We start from the raw sequence: 17,875 nt of genomic DNA, 5'->3' as shown, positions 1-17,875 counted from the left end.
TTTACATTTTCTTCTTTTAGCCCAATATTTACTAATCTACTGAACAGGGAAATGCAGAGAAAATCCTTTGATTTTTCTGCCTTTTTAATATAACATTATATTTAATTATATGCAAGCAATAACAGTAAATAAAACCCTTTTTGGCAACCATTTCCATTATTTTTAGGTAATTTTTAAAAAAGATGTCAATCTTGCATGTTTAAGATCTAGTAATAATATTTTATGTAACATCATTCAACCAAAAGATCTCACAGTATTTTACAAATGACTGAACCACAGCTGCAGCTACTTCTGGGGTGGAGGCCAACAGCCAGCTGGTGGTCATGGAACTGCATAACATTACACAAACAGAATGCAATATTGATTGTACCCTACATACATTATTTTTGTTGTAGGACTTTGTTTTAGAGACAGGGCCCAGGCTCAGGGGTATATTTGCTCCTCCATACACACATCACTGCTGTTAACACGAACACTGATAACACTGTTATGCAAGTGCAGGGATAATAGATCTTTCAATGCATACATTGGAAGGAAAAGGATACCTCAGGTCAGTTTTCTCTTATATGCCCCTGATTTTCAAATGTGTTATTATTAAGCATTTTCACGAGAACATAAATGACTTGCTCATTTCGGTTTCTCTCTCCCCTCCCCCAACTCTTTTCATTTGCAGACAGTCCAATAACAACATCCGTACATAACTGGAAAGGTTCCCTGTCCTCAGAAACCTACAAATATGACTGAATACCAATTGCAATCTACCGGGTTTACCTTCTTTGAGAGGAAGAATTGTATTTATGCGGCATATTTAATCGAATGTACAACACTGCATTCATCCTTAGCAATAGATGACTAATAAATAATACTACATTTTCAAAGTGCTGTGCAAGGTCCTAATGATACGTTCCACTGAGTGTAGTGGGAAATGTAAAAAAAAATCTGCTCAGCACTTCGTAAGTGTCCACTTCAACAGCCATCATGCATTAAACAACAAATTGTTATTTCTAATATTTTCTACTTTCCTAGCACTGTCTGTGCAAGGATTCTGAAGACTGTTGCAAACAGCAATCAGTTATATATTGGTAGCCCCTCGGCAAGGCAGGAAAATGTCTCTGGTTACAGATGGAAACTGGAAGCACAGAAGGAGTTTTTAATTTCCAAATGCTCAGCATCCACAGTTAGGACAAGATTTTCAAGGGAGCTCAGCACCCAGAAGCAGAACAATAGTAACTGCTCGGTGTTAAGCACTTCCTGAGCCTAAGGGCCTGTCTCCCATTGACTTCAATGGGCTTTGAATGATTGGATCAGAGCTTACATGACTTGCACAAAGCCACACAGGAAGCCAACAACAGAGTTGAGAATAGAACCCAAATCTAAATTCTCACTCACTGTCCTAGTTTTAGCCACAAGACCATCCTTCTCCTCTGGATGGTTTCATTAAAATCTGGGGCGGGGAATAAACCAGTGAAGAAGGTGACCCTGGTGAATTACACTGAAGTTAATCAAAATCTAAATATGTTGCATATCAGCGATATTGTCCCCTACAGACTTTACTTGCAAACTAACAGTAAACATCAGCCGTGATGTATTATTGGGATGACACTGTGGTATAGCTATGCTATGCTGCACTAAAATGATTGAACTGAAAGTCTAACTACTGGTAAACGATGTACAATACAAAGCAAGCTATTTTTCGCCATGACTTATTTCACATTATATTTCACACTCTCTCGCCCACACAAAATGCTGGATTCTGGTCGCTAACATCAGCTCCAGACTATTTCTCCTCTTTCTCCCATCTAGTCACATTCATGTACCTATACACGGTATAAACAAGCAAGTACCCCAGGCCTGCCTGCCAAAATAAATGATCAGATTTCCTCGTAAATAAAGGCTTCCCTGAGAAAGGGTTCCCCTGTACCCTGTTTCTCCTTCTCCCTCTCCATAGCATGATGCGAGTTTTCATTGTCCGTCATTAAGACAGGGAGCTCCTTTTCTCTTGTCTGGGAAGTGCCATGCACTCCAATGGGGTTAAACCAATAATGAATAAATAAAGGCGTAATATAAAGATTCCCCATTATTTCGAAAATCCAGTCCTGGCTGAGATTCCCAGATGCTTAAAAGATCAAACTGCAGATTTTAATTGAAAAGGGCAAAATAGAATTAATGGTAGTACATCGTGTCAATTCCGTTTTCCTTATACAGATCCCTATTTTGCTTGGGAGGGGAGAAAGGGGATGGAGAATAAAATAATCACAGGAGAAATAACTGACTCATGGTGGCCCAACGCTTCCCTGCGCTTAGCGTGTTTTGCTTTGCAGAAGGTCACAATTGCCCGCTGCAGATCAGCGGAACCCCCCTTCTCGCGCTGGAAATGCCAGAGACAGGGCAGCAGTAGCCCGGGGATTGTCCTGCCGGGAGGAGAGCTGTCTGGGGACGGAAGGGGAACTTGCTTGCTGTCATTACAGCCCCTGGAGCTGGGGTGAGGAGAAACGGGGACCTCTGCAGTTTTACATCTGAGCAGCAGCAATCAGGAGCAACGGCCAGACATGTAGCAAGAACAACGCTCCCAGCCTCTGCCATGCTCCACCACGCGCCTTGAACATTGAAGGGACACACCAAGGCTCATCCCCTCTTCCAACCCCCCAAATAAGCCCATCTCCCCCCCCCTTATTTCTCCTCCTTGCACATGCACGCCGCGTTTGCTGCAGTTTGCTTTACCTTCAGCCTAAGACTGGGGGGTGTAGTGCATGCGCAGCTGCTGCCTGCCCTCCATTCATAAAAAAAAACCCAACCCACATCTAGCCTTCGCAACTTGCAACAAGTTCCCTTCCGGCCCCCCATTCATAAAAGAGAGCAGAGCATGCGCCTGGGGGCTTCAGTGCCCACCCATTCATAGAGTTGGGAGGACAGGCATGCGCAGAGGGAGTCCCTTTCCTCCCATTCATAAAATAGCCATTTTCCCAGGCAGCAGTTGTTGCAACATCGAGGCGAAGCAGGGGGAAGCTACTGCTGCTGACAGCACAGCACTTGCAGGTCCTTCTCTGAGATCCATGGTGTTTCGTGCCAGGGATTTGCAGGTCCAGCCCCTTGATCTGTCTCGGATTTAGGATTAACTTGCCTGTTGAGAGATGGTCTTGTCTGAACTCTTTAAAGTAAGTGGGAGATTCATATTTGTGGATATATATATATATATATATATATATAATATGTATATAAAATAGAAAAATAAATCCCATTCCCCCCCCCCCCCCCAGAAAATGTTTGCTGTCCTTCTCGGTGCATTTATCTGTTCCCTTTGCATGACACAAACTAGACACAAACAAATGTGTATGTTATGATTTTTCTAAAAGTAAAACATATTATATATATTTATATATACACCTATGCTTTATATATAGATGTCTGGTGTCTCCTGACCTAAAGGGAAATTTTCATTCTTGCAAGAAAAGAAATATCCTGGTTCCTGGACAATTCGCATGTGTACCCATGATTCGTATTGAAACTCCTTTTCCTGCTCTCCCATTAACATCTGCATTTGGTGTATGGACACGGCAGGCGTCTTTTACCAGATTTGGGTTGGGATTATTATTAATTATTATTATTATTATTTTATTTAGAGTCGCATTAGGCTTTTCTTCTGTTGATGGAGATTCCTTTCCTTCGTCCCCACCCCTTCCCCTAACGGGCATCCATGCAGGATCCCCTAGATTTACAAATAAAACCTGTACCTGGTCTTTCCGTGGAGTATGAAACCTGATTTTATGTCTTTCTTCTCTCCAAGCCCTCTATCTTGTTAGTACCAAGTGGCTCCGGAGCTGTCTCCATAATAGGACACTTTAGCGCTCAGCCACTGGAGTGTCAGATCTTTACTGGATGACCTTTGCTCTTTAGCATTTTATTTCATGCAACTGTCCTGCAATTCCGTTTTCCTTTATTTCTTACTCCATCTTTGCTCTATTCCCCACAATCTTCTCTGTATCGCTATGCGGTTTTGTTGCTACAGTTATAACTTTGGATGGGGCTGCGTGGTTACATGTTTTAAATTGTAGTTAATTAACGAAGATTTATGCATATAGTCATTTATATTTGCACATATATTTTCTCCATATATATATATATTATGGAGAAAAATGTCTTGAGTGCCCTTCTCCACCAATTGCGTAGCAGACAGAGACAAGGTAGGGTTTTATTTTCTGGTACCAGTCCTGGCATCACAGTGGAAAGACAAGACTAGAAACGATATAGTCTGAAAATCCATTATCAGAAAGGAAATGGAAAAAACAGAGAGGGACATATGCAAGGCACAGAAGTCCAAGAGGAGAGTGGGATTGGAAATGCAGACCTTGGAAATGAGAGTGCAAACAGGAATCAGCATTAATCACAAGGGGAATGGACTTCATTTTTTCTTTCTCCTCAAGTGATCAGAAGTAATTTATTACAGGGGATGACTTTTCTGCAATATAATCTTTCCAAAAGGGTCTGATTTCTCAATTTAAAAATATCATATTGCCACACTTTTCTTTTCAATTTTAAGAAGCGTAGAGGGGGAAACACGATGGAATTATCCAGAGTAGAAAATAGTCTTTTATTCTTTAAAACTTCTTGAACTTCCCTTGTTCCAAATCATCCTATGGGCATGGTATGCTAACAGTCAGTTTACAGAAATCTCAGTTCAGTTTAAAAAATAAACACACTGAAACCCTGCATGTTCAATATTAAGTCAGCCATCTCTGATTTTGGGGGTTAAAAAATAAAGCTGTAATTTGTGCACTGAATCACAATTATCTTCATAACTCGCTCCCCCTTCTCAATATATAGAAATGAATGACAGAGGAAGGAGTGGTTGCTCTCAGTTATTGGAACCCTACTGGGAATGTCTCCTTGATAAATGTGCCATATTCCACAGGCTATTTTGTTCTGTTGATAGAAGGGACTCTATTGCTATTGCACAATTAAGGAAACATTTTGAAATCCCTGCAGTCCTTTTGAAATCACCTGTGAGATATGGAAAGATTTGTTCATCTCCTAAAAGAGCAAAATAAAACTTGTTTTATCCTTCCCAAACCATGGTGGGAAAATGGTCATCCGTTTTCAATAAAATGGCCCTAACAACCCTTTTCTAGCACTGCAGCAATGTATAGTTCATAATATCTACAGTTTTCCCCACCTTAACATAAAAAAGGCAGAAAACTAATCAAACATGTTGACTATACAACTTTGCAAGTTCATCTCTGGTGTCTAAAGTTGTCTTTCTTTTTAGGTAAATAACTGGCCAAATACTGTGGCGGGGGGTTATTTTTTGTTTTTTTTTCTTAAATTTAAGATCTAATGCAGTATAATTCCCTTCATTTACTAGAAAGCCCTCTGGTAGCATTCATCATTTAGTATCGTTAACTTATAAAACTCTAATTGTGTTCTTTAAATTCTGTGATTTTTGTACATCAAAATTTGTTTTATTTAAACAATAAAAATAAGAGAATCTATTGCAGATAAACTGTAATCCTCAGAGATCTGAATATTCTCAGTCCAAATCCTCACTCACGCTGCAAGAAAGAGACTTGGAAAGTTTACAAGTCTATTTTCTTCAGCTTCTCTATTTCAGAGCCATTGGCAGGGATTTAATGCCTCATCTTAAAAAGTCAGATTTCCCTCACTAAGCTTTTTGATTTTCCCCCCATCCCTCCCTCCCCTTATTCTTCTCAGTGGAAAAACTGTAACGATCTTCACACAGGTAAGGCCATTAGGCTGGAAAGGGAATTCAACTCTTATTCATTTGTATATGTACTATAGAAAAAATTAAGGCACAATTTTTCTTTGCTAAAGAGCTTAGAGTTTAAATTAAATCAAATCAGACTTAATGAAGTTTGAAGCTACAGACATTCTACTCAGACCCACATATCTTATCTCTCTCTCTCTCACACGTACTTTCTACAACACTTTTTGGTAGGGAATGTCTCCTTTGACTTAGTGTCTAGCTTTCTATGACATCCTTGTAAAGGATTTTCTACAGCAAGAAGCCAATTTTTCTCTTCCACCTATAACCCCCTCCATCTTCTTTCCTTCCAACTAAATCTTCAGAAGACTTCATAGGATCTTTAGATTCCTGCTGGTAAAGCACATCAACTACTGTTGGTGTCTTCGGTTAAGAGGTTCTAACTAAAGGCAAGGTGAGAATTTCTTCAGATATCATTCAGCTGTTTATCTCTGTGATTCAGAATGAGTTAGGTTTTTTATGGTCCAGTCTTGCCTATTACGCAGTCTTACTTTGGCGTCCTTGCAATTACACAGCAAGCCTGATTCACCATTCTGAATCTTTCCTGTGCTGTCAAATATGACTGAAAGTATCAACAAGGCTTTGCCATTCCTGTCTACCTTGGGCTGCTCTTTGCATGTCCTCCACGTTGTTAAGTCCATAAGTTTTCCTTCTCCGAGCACTGTGCTATTTCAGTTAGCCCCTTTGATGTGTTCCTCCAGCTGCCCAATGGCATGCCTGTCATGGCAGATGTCCTGGCTTCATTCTTAACACATGTCCCCAGCTATTGCTACCTTCTTTTCTGGATAATTTTGGATATAAGGAAGTTACTTAGACTTGTCTTGAGTTCAGCGTTGCCCTGCCTAAATCAGAATTCACTTTGTATGGGTGGAAATTCTGCAAGTATTTCTTACTGGGGTTCTTTCTAGCATGATTTAGTGGTTAGATAATAGGATTGTGAGTCAAAAGATCTGGATTCTATTCCAAGCTCTTTCAATGACCCACTGTATGATTTTAGCAAAATCACTTAAAGTGAAATCCTGGCCCCACTGAAGTCAATGGCAAAACTCCCATTAACTTCAATAGTTCAGGATTTTGCCCTTCACCTCTGTGTGCCAGTTTCCACATACCTTCCTTACAGGGGTTTGTGGTGCTTTATTAATACTTGTGAAATACTATGAAATCTTTGGATGGATGATACTATAGCAAATCAAAAATTAGTATTTGTTATGTTAGAAATATTTGTATAGGTTATGCTCTGAGGTTATGGGGGGAACCTTGGGTTGCATTGTTTCCCACCCCATCCTGTTAACTTCATGCCGTGAAACCTCAGGGCCAAGTATCTGAACCAGAGCAAAGTTCAACAGGGTCTGATTTTTTTTTTTTTTTTTTTGCTAGTTCAAAAGGAACCCTCTGATGCAGTTCAAAGAAAAGGAGTACTTGTGGCAGTGTTGTGGAATTTAGTTCCAGGTATTTGATAGAAACAGCACACAGTACTTCAGCTGGCAGTGAGGGGTGGAGTAAACCATGAGAGCACCACATTCTAGTGCTACAGAACAGCCCTGGTTTTATGAGAAATAATCAGTTTGCCTGAGAGACACCACAGAGCTCTCCATGTGACCAGCTACAGAGCTCTCCATGTGACCAGGTGAGTACCAAGACAGGCTGAAAGGCATGAGGCTGAAGGCCAACCGCTGTCCCTGAAAAATTGCCTTTATGAAGCATAATCTTAATTAAAAGGGGTAATGTGACCCATGAATCAATACCTGATGTTAACAAGCGTAGAGCTTTGACTCTAGCTCTATATTGCATTACTCCTCTGATCCAGCTAGTGATATATTTATTACTGAATAAGCTCCGAGCAATGTTTTGGGGGCTTTTCTTTTGGCATTTATTTAAGCATAAGCTCTGATTGCGTTTTAATTGCACCTTGCAAAAGCTGCTTGGGCCAAACAAGGATATCTTGGACCTAGTCCTAGGTGGGTGAGGGGTGAGTACAGAGCATCTGCAAATTCTATTGACTTTAATGGGAATTGCATCTTTCAGAATCAAGACACGTATGTCTCTCAAATACATTGGATGCCACTTTAAGGCCTGATCTTGCAGCCCTTCCTCAGGTGATATCAGTGGAACTGCTCTCCCCCCGTAAGTGGTGCAGAATCAGGCCCTTTGTTAATCCCTCATTTTCAGTACCCTGCTATTACTACATGGTCATAGGGCATTGAATAGATTGGAAAAATATAAATATTAAACAGTTAGGGATTTAACTAATTGTATGAAGATGCATACCTCTATACTAAGTTAAATAAGTTATTCAAAGTCTGTTCTGTTTTTCAGTAACTAGAAGTAACTAGAAGTTGTCCAGCCCTTATGAAAATCCAAAAGAATTTAATAGATAAACCAGTGGGACTCTAAAGAAATTATTTTAAAACCTACAAAATTTAACAGAGAATGAGCTTTTCTGTAGGTTTATATAAACCATTCCACAGAGTTCTATAGTAAGTGTATAATTTTCTATTAAATTCTGTAGGATCGTCCAAAAACTTTATAAAAAATACTTTTCCATTAAATTCTGTAAGATTTTTTTTCCCCATAAAGTGAATCCTACAAAACTTCCAAGTTTGAAATGGTACCACAACAACCATTTGTATGTTTTAAAAAATTATTTGCTAACCCTAAAGTTTTAGAAAATTATTATGCAGCAAAATAGTAGTTTCGGTATTGAAAAGAGGAAGTGGCAAAAAGGGATAACAGCAACTGCAGTCGATTGAGCGGAATTACCCACAGAGTTAATTCCTATAAAGGGTTGTATATTCTTTTTATATCAAATGTTGCAGACCTGTGATATGGTCACTCCTAGTTCTTGAATGGGGGAAAAAAAGACATCTTCTCTAAATGGATGTTTATTCTTGACTTCTCAGTTTCAAAAGAGTTTCAGTTGACTTACTGGAATTAACTTTAAAATTAAACATAAAACCAATTTTGAGAACATCTGTGAGATTTCCCTTCTATTGTCTGGTTTCAGAAAACTGCCTGGATAGCCAAACCTGGTGAATTTGTGCCTGGTTTACCAATAGCAGGTCTGAATTTACTAATGGTTTAAGTGTTACCCACAACTTGCACATACAATAGTTATGTTATTCTTTAATCGAAATGAAAACAAAATTTGCATACAGAATTATATCAGTGCTTTAAGAGATGGTATTTGTTGCATGCACCCATACATCACATGTGGACTACAACAGGATTACTGATGTGCTTAAAGGTATGCATATGCTTAAATACCTTGCATGAATCAGGGCTGAAAGGCAGGACAATTAACTTTAAAAAGAAAGTCAGTAGGACCTTTAAGGTACCACGCTGTCTGGGAGCTGACTATACAGTAGGTAGACTATATAGTAAGTTAAGTTTTACTTGGTACTGTAAAGTTTTGATTAAATTATTTGACTGCTAGTTGATAAGTGGCTCGTCACCAAGCATCTTGATGTTTAATGGGCTTTACCTCACAGTTCTTAAATTGAAGTTTGTAACTTTTGGTGGATTTTATTTTCTGGTTTACTTATTTATTTAAAGAGTTGAAAGAAAACTGGTTTCTAAAATCTATGCCCTTTCTGTTTTTGTACTAATTCTTTTATGCAAACCAATAAACTTGATCATTCATTCTTGCCTGAATATTGGTTTGAATGTTATCTGCGAGGGACCTATGAAAGCTGCAAGTCGTTTCATCCTTCTAAACAACTAAAAGCAGAGGGAGATTCCTCCCTCTCCTTTTTATGACCTCATTAGTCCCTTCCTTGAGGATGAAATGCAGGGCACCTATTAAACTGCAGTGGCTCTTCAAACAACACATCATGTTAGAATGCATTTGTATGAACAGAATGAAGGAATTTAAGTGAATTCGGTATTTGGGATATTTCTGAGTGATGCCCACACAACAACCCTGGAAACTGAAATCTCTGTTCAAAATCCAGTGGTAGCACAAACATCTGTCAGTTCCTTTCCACTGTGCTTCAACTGGTCAACCCTAAACAACAGAAGTGTTCCCTTTCTCCTCAAAAGATCATTTTCCAGCTGATTCTAGCAACTCTTATTTCCCACCTTTCTTTAACCAGGATGGCTTTGGGAGCCAGAACCAGACACCTCAGTTCAGAAAAGCACATGCTGAGCTGTCCAACTCAGCCCCTTCCTCTGTCCAGAGCTGCTTTAAATACAGTGATCAGTTTCATGCGGAGTAAAATCCTCTATCTGAGCTTGGGCTCACAACCCAATGCTGATTTGCTGTGCTAAGGCATATGCTGCTACCTTACAGGTACAGTAACTCCTCGCTTAACGTTGTAGTTCTGTTCCTGAAAAATACGACTTTAAGTGAAACAATGTTAAGCAAATCCAATTTCCCCACAAGAATTAATTTAAATGGGGGGGCGGGGGGTTTAGGTTCCAGGGAAATTTTTTTCACCAGACAAAAAACACACACACACAATAAGTTTTAAACAAACAATTTAATACTGTACACAGCAATGATGATTGTGAAGCTTGGTTGAGGTGGTGAAGTTAGAGGGTGAAAGAGGGTGGGATATTTCCCAGGGAATGCCTTACTGCTAAATGATGAACTAGCACTCGGCTCAGCCCTCAAGGGTTAACACACTGTTGTTAATGTAGCCTCACACTCTACAAGGCAGCTCGAATAGAGGGAGGGGAGACAGCATGACAGACAGAGACACACACCCTGTGTGTGGAAGGGAGAGAGAGAGATGCGCATTGCCCCTTTAAGTATGCTGACCCCACTCTAAGTACACTGCCTTTAAAAAGATCAGGAAGTTGAGGCAGCAGCTGTGGCCAGCAAGCTCCCTCCATCCTGAGCCCTGTCCTGTCCCCACCCTGCCCTATATGAAGAAGCGGTAAGCGGAGGGTAGGAGTAGGGGGGAGGGAGACACCCTGACGTTAGCCATCCTCTTCCCCCCTCCCCTGCACAGCAAGCAGGAGGCTCCCGGGAGCAGCTCCAAGGCAGAGGGCAAGAACAACACACGGCAGTCGGGGGAGGGACAGCTGAACTGCCAGCAATTGGTAGCCTGCTGGGTGGCTGCTGCACAGAGAACTTAGGGGAGCGGGGAGCAGATCGGGGAGCTGCCGGTCCACCCTGGTTCCAAGCCCCCACCAGCTCGCTGCAACGGGCTACTCTTCTTGCAAGCAGTGGACAAAGCAGGCGGCTGCCAAACAACCTTATAAGGGAGCACTGCACAACTTTAAACGAGCATGTTCCCTAATTGATCAGCAACATAACGTTAACTGGAATGACTTTAAGTAAGGAGTTACTGTAGTTTGGATGAAATATTCATGTAAAATCCTTCTACCCCTCTCCTGTGGCTGTCAGAATCCAGTCACTAAATATGTAATAGAACTTGAGTGTCCAGTACATCTACCCTTCTTCTAAACATTCAGCCTGCAAGAAGCTTGTCATCAGCAGTGCGCTTCAGATGACCATTCTGAGGTCTGTTTCTATCAATGGACCCAAATACTAAACATAAAAGGGGTGAAGCTCGTGGGAGAATGTCAGTTCCCAGCACTCAGCCCAGTTGCTCAGCGTGTATCCTGGAGAAAGGCTGAGTGAGCAATCACAAAAAGACAAGTTGTTGCATCATACAATGTACTTATGCTTCAGGCTATTTCTGTAAGAGTAATAAAGTCTTAGCCAAACCAGGGTCTTGTATTGCTACTAAACCTTGGTGCAGAATAGGGAAAGGAAATTTAATCCAAACAGCAAAAATGGTAGTATGTGGATGTATATCATTTTAAAGGATTCTCTAAAGAGAATGTGTCTAAAGCACTGTATTAGGAGTTGGGAAATCTGGGCTTTTCACTTAACTTCTCCATGTCTCAGTTTCCCCATCTCTAAAATGGGAGTAATGATACTTCCCTACCTTTGGCCAAGTGACTGAGATCATTTAATGAAAAGTGCTAAATCTGATTTTCAACCTTAACTGTCTTAAAGTCCATTTGGGTGGGGGTTTTCTTGGAGGTTGGAAGGGTTTAAGTCCAGGAAATAAAGCTGGTGTTCTGACCAGCATTAATTATCCCAGTTAAAACCACCTGCTAATGTCTGTCTGGATATGAACTATCCCAGAGAGTATAACAGTTGCCGGACATGGCGACAGTCTCTGTATGATCTGTGTCTAACTCAGTGGAATAGGTTGAATATGCAAGGTATTCCTACTAGTTCCATGCGGCTAACTCCGTATTTGCATGGCCCTTCAGATAAATAAAAAAATGTAGTACAGTCTCAATTTCCCTTGCAAACATTGGTGTTTGCCTGACAGCTGCCTTTTACCACAGTGATGGCTGCTGTTCATTGATGCAGTATGCACACACATGCATTGAATACAGTGGTGCAGGAGCTGGCCTGTAATTTGTAAAGTTAAACTAAATGCTGTTAGCCTAGGCAATTACATTAGACACTACCCTATAGGACAGAACACTTGTCCATCATATATATTGGTACACAATTCGCCTTAAATGAGGATTTTTTTCAACCTAGTTTAGACCTGTTTTGAATAAGCATAACTCCACTGATTTCATTAGACTACAGCTGGGGTTCAGTTAGACCCCATCTGATATTTGGAAGCTAAGGGTGCATATGCTCTATTTTAATTTAAAAAAAAAAATCTGTAATGAAAAAGCAATTGGTACAGAGATAAAGGGCAAACGACAGGACTGGTTTAATATGGTGCAGTATTCCACCATTTTGTACAGTTCCAGCTACATCCATACCAACATTAGTCATGTTGAGCGTGCACCTTTCCAGCTGAAATAGCTGCATCTCTATCCTCTAAGCTTTAAAAAACTAGGTTCTTGTGAAATACAACGGTCTTCCTTTAAATGCAGAATCTCGGGCTGACAAATTCAGTGGTTTACACTTTGTATAATACGGAACTCTGAGCTTAAGCAAGTACTTTCTATACTATGACACTGAACTCTAGGTAGATGAAATATGCATTCCCCCCACCCCCCTTACAAGCCCTGCTTATTGGAAATCATTGCCTAATTTTTTTTCAAAGACAATATTTCATCAAAGCATCTCGTGCAGTAAGGAAATAAGTGCTTCCAAAATCTTTCTGCTTGTAGTTCCAAAATATGATTGCTGAGAGCAGTGAATAGTTCTGATTTTTAAGGAACAAATTCTCAATTGATTTCTGATCGTAGGGGGTTTGTTCTGGGGTTGTTTTGTTTGGTTTGGTTGGGTTGGGTTTTTTTGGTGAATGACTGACTGAGGAGAAAGAATAACTAGAGAACCATTAAATGGCAAAGGATGCTAGCTTAAAGACTAAGCCACCATAAGTAGCTTCATTATTCCCTCTAGATAAAGCATTTGTCCCATTTCTTGTCTTGGGTGGCAGACTCTCTCAAGCACAGCAACCCGTACTATGCTAATGCAGCAGAAAAGGCATATACTGTACTGACCACAGATTGATATTCCAGAGTCCAGTTTCACTGCATGAGCCCTATCCCGCAAGACGCTGAGCACCTTTTGTGAGGTGCTGAGCTACTTCACCTCCTATTGATTTTACTATGAGTTGAGGGTGTTCAGCACCTCTCAGGATCAGATCCCAAGTGCTCAATCAAGCGAATAAGTTATTCTAATAATGGGCTCGAGTCATCATTTTAAAGCAGATATTCCCCCCCCCCCCCAAAAAAAACCAAAACAAAACAACACTTAGTTGATGCAGGGGGGTGGCACGGTTATTTTGGGTTTTTTGGTACAGTATTTTTCATCCAATTAATTAAACTAGTGGAAAATGATTTAACAGCCAAGCTATATAGGATAGCGTGTATGTTACATATATACACACACAAAGTTCTAGGGCAGGAGTTTGGATGGCTCTTCCAGTTTAATGCACTCTTTCCAAACTTACAACTTTTATGGAGAAATCAGTCCCCACTGCCGGACCTTTTGTTGTAAAATCCAAATCTTCTCACACATTTCTAAAACTTAAAAAATAAAGATCTTGAACAGCTCACTACTTCCTTTTGGATTCCAAAAGGCCCCTTCTCCCTTAGCTTACTCTGAAGTTTTACTTACTGCTGCTTTTAAACTGATCCCGAACATAATTCATAAATATAAAGGTCACTCAGCAAGGAAATGGCCCATCAACTAGAAAACAATGTGCATTTTCCAAATTTGAACCAAGTAGTTTCCGTTCTTTGATTTAAGTTTAGTTACTTCCTGTGGTTTCATGTCCTACACTGCAGTTGAATCTTTGGATTGGCTCCAGTATAAATTGCACTCTTTCAATGAAATTAGAAACTGTAGCAATAGCTGGTTGAGCTGATCTAGCTAGTAAACAGCATTTAGGCAAAATATTATTCTGCTTCGTGTTTGATGGAGATAAGCTAATTAGTGGGGTGATGTGATCTCTGATCAGATTTTCAGTAGGCTCATTGAAGTGAGCTTTACCTGTAATTTGCGCCTATCCCTTTGTTGTTGGTATCTTAGATGGCTGTGCTGCTAGGGAAAGGCTATATATCCTCCTTATGTATATTTCCCACAATGGGGATGAAAGTAGTAGAAAACCCGTTCTTTTTAGGCCAATATCTGCCTGATGGAGGGCAGTTTGTTGAGACAAAAATTGGGGACCTTTGCAAAGGATACCCAGGTTGCAGAACCTAAGTGTATGGGTCTCACCTTTTCCCACTCCCCTGCTCCAAACTCCTCCGCCATTCTAGTTTCTCAAGGGAGCAGGGGAGGAAGGAAGATTATTATGTTCAGAGCAGCTGCTGTGGGTGTTCGAGATGTCCTGGAGATGTCCTATTAAACTGGAGAGTTGGTGAGGAATTGTAAGATGCCCCAACCAGGGCCAGGATAAAGGTGGGGGAGGGGGGATAATTTGAACCCTCTAGGGCAGTGCTACTCAAAGTGGTGGTCCCGGTCCGCGAGCCATCGACTGCCAGTCGGCGCGCACATTGGGGGGAAAAAATTGCCAGTCCCCCACATCAGACAGCTTGAGAAGCACTGATCTAGGGCATCGGCTTCTCTGGGAGGGCTTTCAACCAAGAAGCAGCAGCTCATACTCCAAGCCATGCAGCACAGGAACATGAGCAATAAAGAGCACTCTGGCATTTCATCTTGCACTTAGTGGGGTCCCCAGGGCCTGCACCATATCCCAGTGTCTACCAGTTTAGCAGGCTTGTCGGAACTGGCTGTAGCATTATCCTTCAAGTCTGCGTAAGGCCTGCCAAGTCAACTCTGCACGGTTGGACTTCCTTGGGTTTGAGGTGCGGTGGGATAGGGGAGAGACGTTCAGTGGCATTATCCCCTAGAAACCCACAGCGACTCTCCGTGAGAAGATTGTCTGCCACTGTCACTGTTAACTTGAATGACCGTCTGCTCTGCACAGGGGAGGGAAGAGGGATTAGACCAGGCATGGGCAGAGGAAGGCAGGGGTGTACCAAGCAGGATCTGGGATGGTGTGTGGATGCCTCAGCCCTCCCAGGATGTCATGAGTGAGGAGAGATGGGGTAGATCTGTGGATTAGGATGACAGCCCCCTCTCCCCCTCCCCGCCATAACAACTCCCCTGATGGTCAAATGCTACCCCTCTGAGCGTGTGGGGAGACAAACTCTACGCTATCTCACTTAAGCCATCCACACAGGGGCTTAATTCGGGCCTGAGACTTTGTGCTACTTGGAGTGAATATACTAAACCAGTACTTCCCAAACCTGTTGAACCAACATTTTGCTAGGCTGAGCTCCCAGCTGTCCCAGCCGTGGCTCATGGTCATGTCTGCTGGAGACCAGGGAGGTGACAAGGTAGCATTCCGAGCAGCCAAAGAATATTTTAACACGGGCTGATAACTCTAAGGCAGCAAGCTCAACTTCCTTCCTTCTTCCTGCATTGCCTCCCCAGCCCTACCCCAGCAGCCACTGAGAGAGAAGGGGCTACTAAAGCCTAAGATATTGTTACATGTAGCAATGACTGGGAGCGCTAGGCTAGCCTAGGTTAGTGAGAGCAAAACCGTGCCAGTACAAATCCCGGCTTTATGTGAGAGCAGATACTTTATCTCCACTTGAGGTGCGTTTGGCTCATAATGACTTCAGTGCAATAGCTGCTAGAGCAATGAGCCCTCCTTGGACTGGGAATAGTGACAATGTGAGTTAATCTGGGAACCGTTCCCTTTTTCCCTTCTCTTTTTCAGGACACTTAAAGCCGTTTTTACCCCCCAGTGGTGAAGGACGCTCTGACCAATGGAACCCCGGATTCCCCACAACATAACTGTGGCCCCGAACTCTGTCATGGTACAGCCGTTACTGGACAGTCGGATCCCCTATGGGAGGCTGCAGCATCCGCTCCCCATCCTGCCTATTGACCAGATGAAGACTACTCACATGGAGAATGACTACACCGACAATCCCAGCCTGGCCACCCAGAAGCGCCCCAGAGGCCACCAGGAACCCGCGCTGACCAGCCAGCACCTGCAGCGATGTGAGCAGGACGTCACCCACCCCTGGATCTCCTTCAGCGGGCGGCCCAGCTCCATCAGTAGCAGCAGCAGCACGGCTTCCGACCAGCGGCTCCTGGACCACATGGCGCCAGCCCCCGTGGCGGAGCAGCCCTCCCCGAGAGCGGTTCGGATACAGCCCAAGGTGATGAATTGCAAACCCATGGATCTGAAGGGACCCATGTCTCAGGAGCTTGACAAGCACTTTTTACTGTGTGAAGCCTGTGGGAAATGCAAGTGCAAGGAGTGTGCCATGCCGCGGGCTTTGCCTTCTTGCTGGGTGTGCAACCAGGAGTGTCTCTGCTCCGCGCAGAACTTGGTCAATTACTCCACGTGCATGTGTCTGGTGAAGGGAGTCTTCTACCACTGCACTAACGAGGATGACGAGGGCTCCTGTGCAGACCACCCCTGCTCCTGCTCCCATTCGAACTGCTGTGCCCGCTGGTCTTTCATGGGTGCCCTCTCTCTGGTCCTGCCTTGCTTGCTGTGCTACCTGCCAGCCACCGGCTGCGTGAAACTATCCCAGAGATGCTATGACCAAGTGAGCCGGCCCGGATGTAGATGTAAAAACACAAACAGCGTCATCTGCAAGGTGGCACTGGATGGCAAAGCGAGCAGGCCAGAAAAGCCTTTCTGACCATTGCAGGGGGCGGGGGGATATGAGAAAGGTGGAAGAGACACCAAAGGGGAGGTTATAACCTGTGTTCTGAGGATAACATATGTTAGCCTTTTGCCATCAACAAAGAAAGCCGAAGTAACTATTTCCATAAACTGAAGCACTTTGGGTTATTCAGGGTTTTGGAATTGATTATCTAAAGTTAAACAGAGGGGGGCCAATGGAGGAGGATTCTTAATACTTTACAGAGCCCAGGCCAAAAACCAACACAGATCACAGAGTACCGCTGCTTAAAAAGTTTTTTCACCATCTGGTTCATAGTGCTGGCTGCTCGCTGTGCCTACGTCCAGCAAGAATAATTAACTATTAGCTTGACAGGCACATCAGCAGAAGCAATATTCATTTTCATTCACAAAAGAATAGTGGATTCAGAATAGGGTGGGTTTTCTGCCTTTTTCAACTCTGATATGTTACCAGCAGCCTGTTGAAAGTAAAGGGTTAAACTTTTTCTCTCCACTTGACTATTAAAAGGGCCAGTTGAGTACAAAGTAAATGTTTCCCCAAAGCTTTTTCCTTCACCCTTCCAGAACAGATTTTGAAGCAGAAATAACTTTTTTTTCAAATCACTTTCTACAACTGTCATTGCCATTTAGGTATATTTCTATTCCTACCCCACCCGTCACGTTCCCCTTTTGATGCCGATTTTGTTTTCTGACAGAGGTAGTGATATGGAATCTCTCTCCCCCCTCACCTTGCCCCAATAAGAGGACTATGGGCATAATGTGTTCCCCCCCCCCCCACCCATGTCAATTTCTTTTGAAATTTTACATCGTCATTTTGCTAGTGAGCTTAAGTGTGTAGCCTCAGATGTCACATTTAGTAGATTTTAAAAATATATTATGACATCAATAGTAAAACTTTTTCCAGGGGGTTTGAATGAATTCGACTTCTGTCGTGTGATTTCGTGCTCAGCAAATGCTGATGCAGAAGTCCCACTAAGCTGAGAAATTTGAT

At 42.3% G+C, this 17,875-nt stretch overlaps 2 protein-coding genes across 3 annotated transcripts in view; one reads left to right on the top strand and one right to left on the bottom strand.

Moving 5' to 3' along the window:
• The window catches only part of LOC141992658 (uncharacterized), a 33,608-nt gene extending 30,778 nt beyond the window's left edge, over positions 1-2,830 (bottom strand). The window contains exon 1 of the mRNA XM_074961990.1: positions 2,722-2,830. The gene's annotated coding sequence lies outside the window, so the exon portion shown is untranslated. The remainder of the gene's footprint in view (positions 1-2,721) is intronic.
• A 79-nt stretch (positions 2,831-2,909) lies between these two features.
• Positions 2,910-17,651, top strand: SPRY4 (sprouty RTK signaling antagonist 4). Of its 2 annotated transcripts, XM_074960509.1 has the most exons (3): positions 2,910-3,155; positions 7,154-7,403; positions 15,943-17,651. In XM_074960509.1, the coding sequence occupies exon 3, from the start codon at positions 15,992-15,994 to the stop codon at positions 16,880-16,882; it is 891 nt and encodes a 296-aa protein (XP_074816610.1). In that variant the 5' UTR covers positions 2,910-3,155; positions 7,154-7,403; positions 15,943-15,991; the 3' UTR covers positions 16,883-17,651. The 2 variants fall into 2 exon arrangements, with proteins under 2 accessions (XP_074816610.1, XP_074816611.1); XM_074960510.1 differs by lacking the exon at positions 7,154-7,403.
• Positions 17,652-17,875: the final 224 nt, after the last annotated feature.

Source organism: Natator depressus, chromosome 8 (genome assembly GCF_965152275.1).
Source record: "Natator depressus isolate rNatDep1 chromosome 8, rNatDep2.hap1, whole genome shotgun sequence".
In the NCBI taxonomy this organism is placed as follows: Eukaryota; Metazoa; Chordata; order Testudines; family Cheloniidae; genus Natator; species Natator depressus.
Note: the sequence above shows the minus strand (reverse complement) of the source record. Positions and strands in the feature narration are given on the sequence as shown.

What these genes read in the sequence shown, in the direction of transcription:
- SPRY4 (XM_074960510.1), top strand. Translation starts at nt 15,992, where the DNA reads ATGGAACCCCGGATTCCCCACAACATAACTGTGGCCCCGAACTCTGTC.